General features: G+C 42.1%; 2 protein-coding genes across 2 annotated transcripts in view; one reads left to right on the top strand and one right to left on the bottom strand.

Annotated features, from left to right (window-relative positions):
- CPAMD8 (C3 and PZP like alpha-2-macroglobulin domain containing 8) overlaps nucleotides 1-2409 on the top strand; it is a 61196-nt gene extending 58787 nt beyond the window's left edge. The window contains exons 42-43 of the mRNA XM_026670929.2: nucleotides 971-1137; nucleotides 1248-2409. Of these exons, the coding sequence (XP_026526714.2) occupies nucleotides 971-1134 (164 nt within the window). The 3' untranslated portion in view covers nucleotides 1135-1137; nucleotides 1248-2409. The remainder of the gene's footprint in view (nucleotides 1-970; nucleotides 1138-1247) is intronic.
- A 253-nt stretch (nucleotides 2410-2662) lies between these two features.
- On the bottom strand, nucleotides 2663-6534 carry F2RL3 (F2R like thrombin or trypsin receptor 3). Its single transcript, XM_026670928.2, has 2 exons — nucleotides 6313-6534; nucleotides 2663-4076 (listed from the first exon to the last, which is right to left on the bottom strand). Exons 1-2 carry the CDS (start codon nucleotides 6461-6463, stop codon nucleotides 2998-3000), a joined length of 1230 nt encoding a protein of 409 aa, XP_026526713.2. The 5' UTR covers nucleotides 6464-6534; the 3' UTR covers nucleotides 2663-2997.
- Nucleotides 6535-13970: the final 7436 nt, after the last annotated feature.

The raw sequence follows: 13970 nt of genomic DNA, 5'->3' as shown, positions 1-13970 counted from the left end.
ATGAACCAGTGCAAACCAGTAGCAGGCCGCCCCTGGAATCTATGATGAAAAAAACAACATTCTGGGGACGAGACAGGCGGGGGCTTCTCTGATCATTTCCACATCAGTCCCAAGGCTGCTTCAGTGTTGGGGGTGGCAAAGATTTTACCAGCCTGGAAGCTATCAGTACAGATAGTCCTCAACTTACAACAGTTTGTTTAGTGACCGTTCAAAGTTACAGTGGCACTGAAAAAAGTGACTTATGACCATTTTTCACATTTATGACCGTTGCAGCCTCCCTACAGTCATGTGATTAAAATTGAGGCGTTTGGCAACTGGTTCCTATTTATGATGGTTGGAGTGGCCCAGGGGCCGTGTGGTCACTTTGTGCGACCTTCTGACCAGCAATGGGGAAGCCAGCTTCACTTAATGACCATGTGACTGACTAAACAGCTTCAGGGATTCCTTTAACAACTGTGTGAAGAATGGTCGTAAAATGAAGCAAAACTCCCTTAACAAATGTCTCGCTTAGCAACAGAAATGTTGGCTTGGGCTCCATTGTGATTGTAAGTCGAGAACTACCTGTACATGGCATTGGAACAAGGGGGGAGGCCTTACTTTGGCACCAGTTTGGGTAGGGATGCTGAGCTTGGGCTGGGGAAAGATGAAGTGTCTCCCGCTTGGGTGGGGGTGAGGGGTTGGACTAGATGACCTACAAGGTCCCTTCCAACTCTGATTATCTGTTAACATCGGAAGCCAATCTCGGGAGCCAAGGAGGAAGTTAAGCTCTGTGATCAAGAAACGTTTGTGTTGTTGTGAGTAATAAGCGAGAAAACTCCCTCTGTGTTTAGGTTACCGTGGTTTAGGGGTGTCTCTTTACGATGCAAAGAAATCGAAGACTGGCTGGAATTAGAAACTGCTGCCCCCCTCCTTGAACTTAATCTACTTTCCCCCCCCATTTTCTTGAACCTCCTTTTAATGTACCTCACAGATGAAAGTCCCACCCTTCAGTTGGACTTTTCCTACTACTCCTATGAATATGAGGCAGACCCTTACACTTCTGAAGGAGACGCTTTTGAACTGACCACAGCAAGCGGCACAGAGGCGCAGGATAACAGCAGATACCCAGGAGCTGCTGTGATCACTGGGAAGTGAATGGTGAGAGGTTCAATCTGGCCTTGGGGGGAGGAGGCCTGGCTCCCTCTCCACCTCACAGTTTTCTCTTTTTTCCTCCTTCCATGTTTCCTGTTTTTTTTCTTTTTCTGTAGAACGCTCCTTCTTTTCCGTCTAACAGAGCCAACTCCACAAGAGATCCAGGCCATTTTATTGTTCTGTGTCTTGCTGACAAAGGAAGATGGAACTCTTGTCTTGCCCTTCCCATGGCTCTCACTTGCCGCTTTCCCACTTGTATTGCACAAGCTACATAGGGCAAGCTGGAATCCAGACCCTCTTTTGGAGTTGCTCAAACCCAGCGGACCACAATTCGAACTGACTCTTGTCTTCCAACCAACTCTGCCCTGGCTGTGAGTGGAGAAAGGCTGGCACCGTTGATCTCTGTGACCCAGGCAACCCCATTGCAACCAAAGCAGAAGAGCTCCAGGTCATTTGTTTTGTGCAACATATTACTGCAACCCTTCTCTTTCTCTTTCTCTTTCTCTTTCTCTATCTCTCTCTCTCTCTCACACACACACACACACCCTTAGCCTGGAGGGTGGAAGAAGAGCTCGGACAGAACAAGCTTCCTCTGTTCAAAGGTTGATATTGGTGGGATAGGAATTGGCTTTCCAATCTCACCTTATCTTCCCTTTCCAGTTATCCTTCCTCTATTGTATGGAAAGAAAAGCATGCGTCCACCTCATATTTTCCAGAGCACTGGAGCTGATCCACTTCTACTTTCTTCCCCCTCTAAACTTCTAAACCACGGATGGTAAACATGTAGCTTTCCAGATGTTGCTAATTACAAACTCTGCACTCCAAGCCAGCTTGGCTAGAGCTGATGAACTCTAGGATTTGTAGTTTGCAAACATCTGTGGCTACAGCTTCCCCTCCTGTTTTACGTCCTCCATGACTGATGGCAAAATGAGCTATTTATAAATTTGAAGGATGTCAGAGAATATTTTCTAAGGGAATTGAAGTTTGAGAACTACTACTGCCAGACCCGGTTCTTCTGCAATGCAGATATGCCAGCCTTGATGAACCGTATGCAAAAATATATGCTGTACCCAATATTTATTGTAAAACAAACATTTTTATTTACCCCAGATTATCGTCAAATGGAATCAGGTTGACGTGGTGACCCCAATCTTGACATATTTTTTATCTCTGCTCATTGGGCTTATCTGTTCTTGCCCACTGTACATCTAGGCAGATACCTGTTTGTTCATTCCAAGTGCTCAGGAGAACGGCCTGTACCCCATTTGCTTAGGCATTGCAGGGGTACAGTTTGATTTTATGGTTCAGCACAATCCTTTAGTGAATTGGAGCATCCAGGGGTTGGGTGGGATGGGAGAAGAATTTTGATTTAGATATTGATAAAATATTTTATTAAAAATCGATTTTTAAAACAGTTGTGACTCCTTTTGGTTTCTTCCTGAGGTAATAATTTGTGAGTAGGGGTCTGAGGTAGATCCTGGAACCTTTAGAAAGCATGAGGTTAATGAAGACTCAATCAGCAACAAACTTATTTTTGGATTTTTGCTTTGAATTCATTTATTAGAGACGTACTTGGACTTTCCAAATCCATACAGTTAAGCCACGAAATAAAGGGAAGAACTACCTGCTACACAAGACTTCAGAATTAATGAGGAACATAATTAGGCTTCTTGGAAGTTGGAACGGAGCTGAGATTGGGCAGGTTTTATCCAGCTATATTGTTTTAAGAACTCCAAGAACAAATCAACCGTTACCTGCTTCCTCAAAAAAAAAAAAAAAATATTGGTAAGAAAGACCATGAAAAGCCCCAGCCAGCCCCCTTTATGCCTTCCTTTCCTTCAAAGTACTGTGAAGACAGTCTCTCCTTCACCCAGGACAGTGGGAGTGGTGGAAGGTTTTTGAGGGCAGCGTTTCTTTTGAGGTCTTTATGGACACAGCAGAATCTTTCCGGTGACCGAAGAGTCTCCTCTTCACTTTTAACCTGAATTCTTCCGAGACGTAATAGTAAATGAAGGGGTCGACGCAGCTATTGCAGGTGCTCAAGGCTAGACTGGCCATGTAAGGCACGTAGAACGTCCCCTCCTTCCTGAGGCAGGAGCGGGAGTAGTCGAGGAGTAACAGGATATGGCTTGGGCTATAAAAGGCCGTGACTGAGATAAGCATGAGGGCTGTCAGCTTGGCAGCCATAGCATATTTTTCACCGCTGCCCAGCAAGACCCAGAGTGTAATCCCACAGCTGAACACCATGATGAGGAAAGGAGTCAGGAAGCCACAGGCAACGAGGACGATGAAGTAATAGTAATGCTGCTCTTCCTGTTCCCATGGCAGGACGTCATGGCATAGAGTCTGCTTCGTCCCATAGAGTGGGAAGGACTGACGGTGGACAGTCAGAGGCAGGGTGAAGAGAACAGCCACCACCCAAACTACAGCGCAGATGCCCATGGCAAAGGCAGAGCTGCGGAAGGAACGGGCGAAGAACGGGTGGGCTACAGCAAGGTAGCGGTCCATGCTGATGCAGGCAAGCAAAATAATGGAGCAGTACATGTTGCCGTAGAAGGCCATAGTGGTAAAGCGGCACATAGCCTCCCCAAAGGGCCAGTGATTGCCCAAGAAGTAGTAAGAGATCTTCAGGGGAAGCAGCAGGCACAGTAAGAGATCAGCAGTTGCTAAATTTATGAGGAAAACGGTGGAGGGCAGTTTCTCCACCTTTGTGGTGAGCACCCAGAGGGCCAGAGCATTGGCAGGGAGTCCAATGAGGAAGATAAGGGTGTAAAAAGATGGGAGGACTACGACGGTGAGCGTGCCATCGAGTGAAGCACGAGACTTTTCGGAGATACGCAGGAAAGAAGTGTTGTTCTCAGTGACTACCTCCCCTGGGATACTGCGAGGGAACAGGCAATTCGGTTGCTCTGGTTGATTCTCATCAGTTCCATTGAAATTATAATCTAGCAATAGAAGGAATCTAGTCAGTGATTCTAATTATGAACCCCAGCCCACCTCCAGCCTTCACTCCATCTAGTTTTAAAAAGCAAGTACATGTACCTCCCTTCTTCCCTCCTCTTTTTGGGGGGCTGTGTGAGCCTTTGTTTCAGTTTTTGATCCCCGAGACTGCCTGGACTGCAGTTCTCTTGGCAAGAGTTTCAGAATTGGTTTGCCCATGCCTACTTCCTAGGGCTGAGAGGGAAGGTCACAGTTAGCAGTCTCCTGGTTTCTAATAGCAGTAGCACCTAGACTTACTGTCTATACCGCTTCACAGTGCTTTGTAGCCCTCTCTAAGCGGTTTACAGAGTCAGCCGATTGCCCCCAACAATCTGGATCCTCATTTTACCCATCTCGGAAGGATGGAAGGCTGAGTCAACCTTAAGCCTGGTGAGATTCGAACTGCCAAATTGCAGTCAGTTGGCAGTCAGCAGAAATAGCCTGCAGTACTGCATTCTAACCACTGCACCACCATGGTTAATCTCGTGCCTTAACCACTACACCAAACTGTCTCTCTCCTCTCCTTTGAATTGTAGAATTGATTGGAAGGATCTGGCAAGTATCCCTGAGAGCAATCTAGATTCTGCTTAACTACTGTATGAAGTATGAAGTGTTCGGATTGCTAATGTCCACTTGTTTATACTACTAGGATGTTTCTCTTATTATTCAGCTAACATCTGCTTGTTTGGCAGTCCTTCAAATGTTTGAAGATTATTGCTTTAATTTGTTTTTCAGACCCAAAATATGCAGCTTTTAAAAACACGTTTTTCATAAGGATTCCTTCCCTTGCTGACTATGGTGCCCATCATATTCCAGATAGTCTTTAAAATGTGGCATTATTCCAAGTGCATTTTTAAAACAATCATCACACTACTGGCTCATACTCAGTTTTTGATCAATTTAAGGGGTCTTAATTCTTTTCATACAAAACTAGGACTTATTTCTCCATCTTATCTGTATTCTTTCTTGTTCTGAAGACTTCCTATTTATGTTTGTTTTCATCCTGCTGATTTTGACTGCAAATTATCCACCCTTTGTTTTTCTAAAGCATTTGGCTCCCCATCCTAGCTTCATGAAATTTGCAGAAGTGATTTATAATAATGTTGAACACCATAGAACTAACAACAGTGTTTTGATACTCTCTAAGCAAGATCATTTCCCCGCTCCCCACTGCATTCATGAAAGCAATAGGAAATGGCTTTTCAACCAGCTGTGTATATTTCATTAACCACCTATGTTTTGTATATCAAAGCTAGAGGAGAAGCTCATGCCATCAAAATAAGCTTGCAAATAACTCAACTGAAGCAAGTATTTTCCTCTTCTAAAACTTTCCTTTGAATTGTGGTGGCTCTTGACTGCAATCATTCTGACAATTTCTTTTCCAAAGGGTGCTTTTTACTTTTTCTCCAGCCTCCAAAGGAAGTAGGATGAATAGCTAGCTAATGATGTGATGTTATCAACACAGCATGCAATATATTGGCTTGCTTTCACATTTTAAAGTGTTACAGTGTCTTGGCATGCCATTTTTTTAAAGGGTGATACTTAGAAAAATTAGTGTCACAGTCCTGGTGGCTGCGAATCTAGAACTGACTGCCCCACTGTCAAAGGGGCAGGAAATCTCTGCCCTATTTGATATTCCTGAGCTGCAAATAGCTACACTACTGCAAGATCTACAAGACCGTAGGCTCTCCACTTAGGATATTAATCAAGGGTTTCTGAACTTTTCAAGCCACAGAATGCATTAGTTTAAAAAAAAACAAAAACAACCACCTTTGGAAGCCCTCATGAGGAAGAAATGCTGTTTCGTTTTAGAAAATATGCTTTGTTTGAGTGGGAAAAACTTTTGTTCTTAGCATTTTATGGAACCCTATAGAGATCTCACAGAACTCTAGGATTCTGGGCTTTGAAAAGTCCTCCTATAAACAATACAATTCTTTAAGGAGGAAAAAAAAAAGGCTAGACATCTATTTTTCACTTGAGGCATCCTAAAGAGAGCTGTGGCACAACTAGACATCTTTAACAGAACTCTGGAAGGGACCTTAATGAAAATTTTAAAACCCTGATGAAACAGAGTCAAATCCCCACAACCATCACACCCTTAACGGCTTGGTTCCTCAGGTCAGTTGGCCCTGCCCCAAAGGTTCTTTCTTGCCCTTCGGGCTCTTGCAAGCTAAATGGGGTTGGGGAGGTCTGGCTACTTACCATCATAATCGGCAACTCCTGCAGCCGACACCTTCCAGCAGCACACAAGCAGTAGTGGCAAGAAGTATCTCCTCGTCCCAGTATTGCCCAGTGACATCCTGTGCGTTGTCAGCAAGAGTGGTTCGCTGTGCTGTGAGGAGTCAGGCAACATCCCATTTCCTGCCTTGACAGGCTCTTAACTTCAGAAAACATCATATTCCTCCTACCGCCTCTTCTGGGAGTGGCTGCAGGGGGAACTCTCTCTCTCTCTCTCTCTTTTTTTTTGTACAGCAAGACATGTCAGGGAGGAAGAACATGTCTCAGTGACATAATCCTGTCCTTGACGGAAGTTAAAGAGAGGGAGGGAGAGTCCCAAACCAGGATTGGTCTGGTATGCCTCAAGGGACTGTCCCATAACCAAGGGGGACCCACTGCATCTAACTCATTTAGCCATAAAGTGACCACCTGGCCTTTCTAGCAGTCCAAGAAAGCCATTTATTTTTCCAGAGTTTCTTCTCTGTTATCTGTAGATACCTTCACTCTAGTGGTGGGATTCGTTTTTTTTTTTACTACCGGTTCTGTGGGCGTGGTAGGGGAAGGATACTGTAAAATCTCCAGTCAGAGGTGGGATTTGCCAGTTCTCCGAACTACTCATTTGCTGGTTCTCCAGAACCGGTCAGAACCTGCTGAATACCACCTCAGCTTCACTCTGCCACCTTTCTCATCAGGGCTTCAGGTCTGTGGAACCTCCAAATAAATACAGAGGACCAGGTATGACTTTGAGCTTTCCAAACCAAAACTGAGTCTTTGCTGAAAAAGGAGTGGGCTTCTTAAATCTTTGAAATTAGGCTTCCCATCAACCTGACCTTTTGCCTTCCTTAACCTCCTCGCTGTTTACTCAGGGTCACTTAAGATGTCTTTGACCTATACAAACATTCTGATGGCCACTGCAACATCCTCTGCTTCTCCTGATAACTCAGGAAATAACGTCATGATGGGGTGAAGGAGAAGGAAGAGGGCAACACAGGATATTCCTGTGTAGATAGAGCTGGTCTCAGCTCTATCCATCTGCAAATAGCACAGCTACAAAAACATGGCCAATCGGGGAGGAGAGAAGCATGATGTGAGCATGGAACTTCCTGCTTGTGGAATTAGAACATAGAATAACAAAGTTGGAAGGGACCTTAGAGGTCTTCTAGTCCAGCTCCCCACTCAAACAGGAGACCCTATAACATTCCAGACAAACAGCTATCCAGTGTGTTCTTGAAAACCTCCAGTGTCGGATTCTGGAGGCAAGCCATTTCATTGATTAATTGTTCTGTCAGGAAATTTCTCATGAGTTCTAAGTTGGATCTCTCTTTAATGATCTTCCACCCATTACTTCTTGTCCTGCCCTCAGGGCCTCACAAAGAGGGAGTCAAGTTACGCTTCAAAGCTTCTGCCCTCATGTGCTTTGGAGAATAAGTTGAGTCCCTCTTTGTGACGGCCCCTAAAGCATGGCTATCAAACTTGCTGTGTCACATTGGTGTCATGTGACATATCACAATGTTTTTTGCCTTTGCAGAGCTGGGCTGGGGGAGGCCTGTGCATGACGCATCTGGCCCGTGGGCTGCTGGTTGCACACCCCTGCCCTAAAGTACTGGAAATCTTCTAACATATCCATCCCTAGTTCTTCTCTTCATTAGACTAGACATACCTAGTTCTCTCAATTGTTCATCATATGGTTTAGCCCAGGGGTTAACTTTAAGACTTGTGGACTTCAACTCCCAGAATTCCTCAGTCAGCTTTGCTGGTTTAGCTTCCAGACCCCTTAACATCTTTGTTGCTCTCTGTACTCTTTCTAGGGTGCCAATATCCTTTTTGTATCGCGGTGACCAGAATTGGATGCAGTATTCCAAGTATGGCCTTAATGGTGCAGCATGAAGTGGTACTATCGCTTCATGTCATCTTGAAACTATTCCTTTGTTGATGCAACCTAGGACCACATTGGCCTTTTTGGCAGCTGTAGAGGCCTAGCACATTGCCATTGGGCAGGCACCATTGTAGATGTGATAGATGCCCCAAAGAAAGAGAAACAACAAGGGTACAGCTGAGTTAAAAATGGCCAATGTCTTATGACACTTCACTGAGATCTTAAGATTTGACTCCAGAGAATTTTGTAATTTAATTTTGGTAGTCAATGGCATTGGCTTAGGGGCAACCTAGTCCTGAGAAACTACAGGTAACTACATAGATACATTCCAATCCTGGTACTCCCTTTTGAGTTAAGCAGAATTATGAGAGTAGTACTAAATGCTATGCCAATGAAATTAAAGCTCTGAGAGAGAGAGAAATAAAAGGACACGAAGGTAGCCTACATCAACACTATTCACCATTTTTCTCCTTTTTTCTTTCTCTTTGCCGACCATCCTTTTTTCATTACATTGATAGCACTGCTTCATTCATTGCCTTTTGCTCTTTAAATTTTGTAACTCTGCATTTCTGAGGGGCTTATCGTTATCCAAGGCCACAACTTCCTCAATCTTCTCTTTAGCCTCTTCACTTTTTCTTCGTTTGGTTTTTTTGGAATTTAATGTTTATCCTGATATCCAACTTCGACTTGCATTGAAATGGGGAAAATACACTTGCATACATAACTCTTTTTGCTTCTTTCAATATTTATTCTTTACAACACATTAACCGCTACTTTTCCACTAGATTTTGTACATATGAAACTATCCCCACCCATTTCCTCATCTTTTATAAACATCCTACCAAGATTCACATACTTAGAATAACTTTATTGTCACTTTGAATGTACATTAATCGGCATACATTAAAATGAAATTTTGTTGCATACAGCTCTCAAAGGGTCACCCACCTCCAATATACACTACATAAACATGACAAAATACATAAATAAAAAATTATACATATACCCACTTGTTTTCTTTCCCATTTATAAACAGCTTGCAATTATTCTGTCAAACCCAACTACGCCTATCCTCAGTACATTTCCACATCTACATTTCTTGTTAAACTACACTTTTTAAACCTTTGTTCCTTCAGTACTTCTGCTTTGACTATTCCAATAGAAGAGAATATAGGTTATTCGCTCTGAGGTTACTTAGCCTGCCAGTGTTGAAAGAGGTGTGTTTTCTCCTTCTTTGATTAGGATATTGTTTCCCCGGTGTGAATCCCTGCTTATCAAGAAGTTGGCTATTGTAGGGAATGTATTCTGGTCTTTTTGTTTTGTTCTTAGCTTTTTAAATGTGTATTTTGAATGGTGTGTAAAAGGCTTATCTCTGTGTGTCTATTGATGATTTATTTGTTCAAATGCCAAGTTTCCAGGAATTTTTTTTTAGAGTTTTGGTCTAGGAGCCACGGAGGCAACCCTACGCGTGTAACTGAAGAGCTCCTGTTCTGTCCCGCTTCTGCCACCTAGCAGTCAGCCAAAATAGGAAAAAAGGGACCAGGGGTGGGAGGAAACAGCATCCGGCACCTGGCATTGCACCCAGACCATGGAGACTTCGACAGGCAGCCTTGGCTTAACGAGACCCTAGGCAAAAGCAGCCGTGTGCAGGGGAACTTCCTTTCGTTAGGAGCCGTCCCAGTGACTATGGTTGAAATGCAGGTTGTGAGGTGGCTTTTCATGGCCTCTTGACGCTAGTCGTTCAGGAGCCTCAGTCTTCTGTTAGTTGTAGACCCGTTTTTTTCTTGGCCTGGCTTGGACTAATGTTTTGAGACCGTTTAGTAGGGTTGTGTGTGGTTATAATAGTTTGTTGGTTATTTCAGAGATATTTTTGGCTTGTGTTTCTGAGTTGCTGCTGTGTATTTGTACTTGTCTGAAGACAAATATTTTGTCTGAAGACAAATATTCAAGAATGTTGCAATAGCTTAACAAAAGAGTAAACCCTATATTCACCAGCACCGATGATGTTATCTAGTTGAGTAATAAAATGTCTACAAATAATCAAATCCAGAGAGCACCAAGGATTTCACAGCTTCGAATACTGTTTTCTACAGTGTTCTTCATACTAAAACATTATGTTATAAAGCATTTGTAATATTAATCTCTGGAAGCCTCATTTAGCTATATTAAAATAAAAACTAGTTTTCAAGCCATAAAACTTTTGACCTACATAACATCTTTACAATCAACTGCAAAACTAAGCACTCAATTTCTTGGCTGCAGCAGCAAACTTTGCAATTCGTCCCCTAATAAAATTGTTCTCACCTATCATCTTGAATTTACGTTCCATTGTGGAATGAAGGTCAGGAAAATCCTTCTCATATCCTTTCCCCAAAACTAAATAATTTGAAATATCTTTAGTTGTTGCATGACTGCTGATGCAATGAACCAAAGGGACATGAATATTTCTTATCTGAAAGTGAGACACAAAGAGAAGTTAAAGCAAATGAAATCAGGATTGGCTTTTAAATACGTGATTTGATTGATTGTGCTGTTGACCCTTAGCAACCACACAGATTTTTATCTAGATTAAACTGTCCTGAAACGGGCCCTGCAATGGTGTAATGCTGGTGTAGCTGGTCCCATCCATCTTGCCACTGGTCATCCTCTTTCCTTCTGATTTTTCCAGCATTATAAACCACTCAAGGAAGTTGGCCTTTTAATGAAATGTGTCCAAAATGTAATTTGAACCTGGCTGCAATCAAGGATCTTGGAATACTCATCTCTAATGATCTAAGTGCTTGAGCTCACTGTAACTACATAGCCAAAAAGGCATTAAGAGTTGTTAACCTAATCTTACGTAGCTTTTTCTCTGGTAATATTACACTAATAACTAGAGCATACAAAACATTTGCTAGACCAATACTTGAATGCAGCTCATCAGTCTGGAAACCACTTTACGTATCTGATATTAGCACAGTTGAGAAAGTCCAGAAATATTTCACAAGAAGAGTTCTACACTCCTCTACTCATTGAAGAATACCTTATGCCACCAGACTTGAAACTCTAGACCTAGAAAACCTAGAACTACGCTGCCTTCGGTCCGATCTAAGCATAGTATATAAAATCATACATTGCAATGTCCTACCTGTCAATGAATACTTCAGCTTCAACCATGACAATACAAGAGCACACAATAGATACAAACTCAAGGTTAACCGCACCAAACTTGACTGCAGGAAATACGACTTCAGCAACAGAGTGGTCAATGTTTGGAATACTCTACCTCAGGGGTCCCCAACCGCCGGTCCGCTGGTTGCTGGGCGCCGCCATCTTTTTTTGGTAAAAAAGTGCTTCCGGTGAGCTTTTCCGGGTAGAAAGCTCACCGGAAGCACTTTTTCATCAAAAGATGGCGCCAGCGCTCCAGTGAGCTTTTCCGGGTAGAAAGCCATTTCTACCCAAAAAGCTCACGGAGCGCTGGTGCCGCCATGCTTTTCACGAAGCAAAAGATGGCGGCGCCCAGCTGATGCCGGTACCGGGCCGCGGCGTCAAAAAGGTTGGGGATCACTGCTCTACCTGACTCTGTGGTTTCTTCCCCAAACCCCAAAAACTTTAACCTTAGACTGTCTACTATTGACCTCACCCCTTTCCTAAGAGGTCTGTAGAGGGCGTGCATAAGCGCACCAAAGTGCCTACCGTCCCTGTCCTATTGTTTCTTTTATTTTTCTTATATGTATCCATTTCATGTACTCATAACTATGTTTATTCTTATACCTATTATCTTGTAAGCGATTGACAAATCAAATTAATCTAAATCTAATCTAAAAAGAAATGTGATTAGTTTTACTTATTTAATTTATATGGCTACTAAACTCTATGGTGACTCTAGATGGCAAAACCTTAGAAACAGTATGAAAAGAATATAAGAATATAATAAAGAAGACAGAACAATGACACTTATTCCCATAAAAGGCCTGCCATCCATCCCATAACCCAAGACCTTGGGAAAAGCCAGATTTTAAGGAACACTTGAAGGAAGTGAGGAAGCTGTTCCAGAAGGCAGTCACTGTAATAGAGAAAGCCCATTTCCTGAGTCCCATTCGTACTATTTTTTTTTGTCAACCCCAGAATCATAATTGGAAAACTGTCTGATCTATGCACATATATAACAGTTATATATTGTGGAGCAAAATGCCAAAATTTAGAAACAACTTTGCCTCTGTGAGTTGCTCAGGATACACAGTCTCAGCAAACAAAAAATAGGACAGGATTATAATTTAATACTTTCTTAGAAATCTGTCCACTTGGCCAGAAAAACAGACCATAAACACCCCAATCCATTTTTATATTAGGCCACCAATGTAATTTTATTTTAAACAGGCCTAATTTATTAAAATTGCTCAGATTTCTTTTAGAAAATGCACTATTTCACCTCTAAAAGAACCCTTGGTTTACTTGATGTATACCTCTTTACTCGAGCAAGAGCTTAAAATAGCTAATATAAAATCAAATCAAAAACAGAAGATAAAAAAAAATTAACAACACAAATTAAAGTTCGTGATAAAATATTTAAATCAAATCTTGATGAAAGAGAACCATCAGCCGGTTTTGTAAGCATAACTTTTAAAAGAACACATTTCATAGCCTGGGAAGAACAAATAATGTCTCAAGGGAAAATGGATTATTTTCTTCAAATGAGTCTCCTCTAGAGTGCCTTAAAACTATACCGATTGGGAACAGGCCTTTAAATACTCAGATTAGATCTGCTTAGTCCAGATATTTCAGGGTAGTTTCCAATAGTAACTCTACTCAAATCACATGTGCATAATCAAAAGGGTTATTAAGGCAAGGATAATAAGATAAGATAAATTTATTGTCATTGTGCTCAGGAACCTGAGAACAACGAAATAAGGTGCTCTTTCGCAACATACAACTAAACAACACCAAAAGATGTATACAAATAACAATATAAAACAAATTAAAGCAAATAACAATTTAAAAACTGTACAACCAGGATATATGTGTTAAGACCACCAGATTCATAACTCTGCATTTAACCTGATCACAGCACTTGGGTAAAAGCTATGTTGAAATCTACTTGTCTTGGCTTTCAGCACTCTATATCGTCTTCCTGATGGTAGGATCTCAAACATCGGGTGGCCTGGATGCGAAGGGTCTCTCAAGATCTTTTGTATCTTCCTTCTACATCCCATGTTGTACAAATCCTCCAATGAGGGAAGAGGACATCCGCTGATCTTTTGTGCCCTTTTTATCACTCTTTGGAGTGCCCTTTTCTCCGCCTCTGTACAACTCCTAAACCACACACAGAGGCAATAAGATAAAATGCTCTCTATAGAGCTTCGATAAAAGGCAAGCAACAGACTTTCTGGCAGTTGTTGTGATCTTAAAAGTCTTAAAAAATACAGTCGTTGATGAGCCTTTTTTTCTAGGGATAAAGTATTTGACCCCCATGTTAGATCCTGTTTCAGGGTGATACCTAAAAACTTACATTCTGCCACCTGTTCTACCAAAACACCATCGATGTACAACGGCTGAATGTCCGAACTGCTCTTCCTGTAATCCACTATGAATTCCTTCGTCTTATTTATATTAAAAATAAGATTGTTTACTTTGCACCAGAGGGACAGCTGATGAACTTCATCCCTGTAGCAGACTCATCATTATCAGAAATGAGTCCCACCAACGTTGTATCATCTGCAAACTTAATGATCTTATTACTCAGATGAATGGAGGTGCAATCAGATGTATAAATAGTTAATAAAAGTGG

The sequence above is a fragment of the Notechis scutatus genome, chromosome 1 (assembly GCF_049901735.1).
Source record: "Notechis scutatus isolate UNSWTSFEM ecotype Mainland chromosome 1, rNotScu1.2, whole genome shotgun sequence".
Taxonomy (NCBI): Eukaryota; Metazoa; Chordata; class Lepidosauria; order Squamata; family Elapidae; genus Notechis; species Notechis scutatus.
Note: the sequence above shows the minus strand (reverse complement) of the source record. Positions and strands in the feature narration are given on the sequence as shown.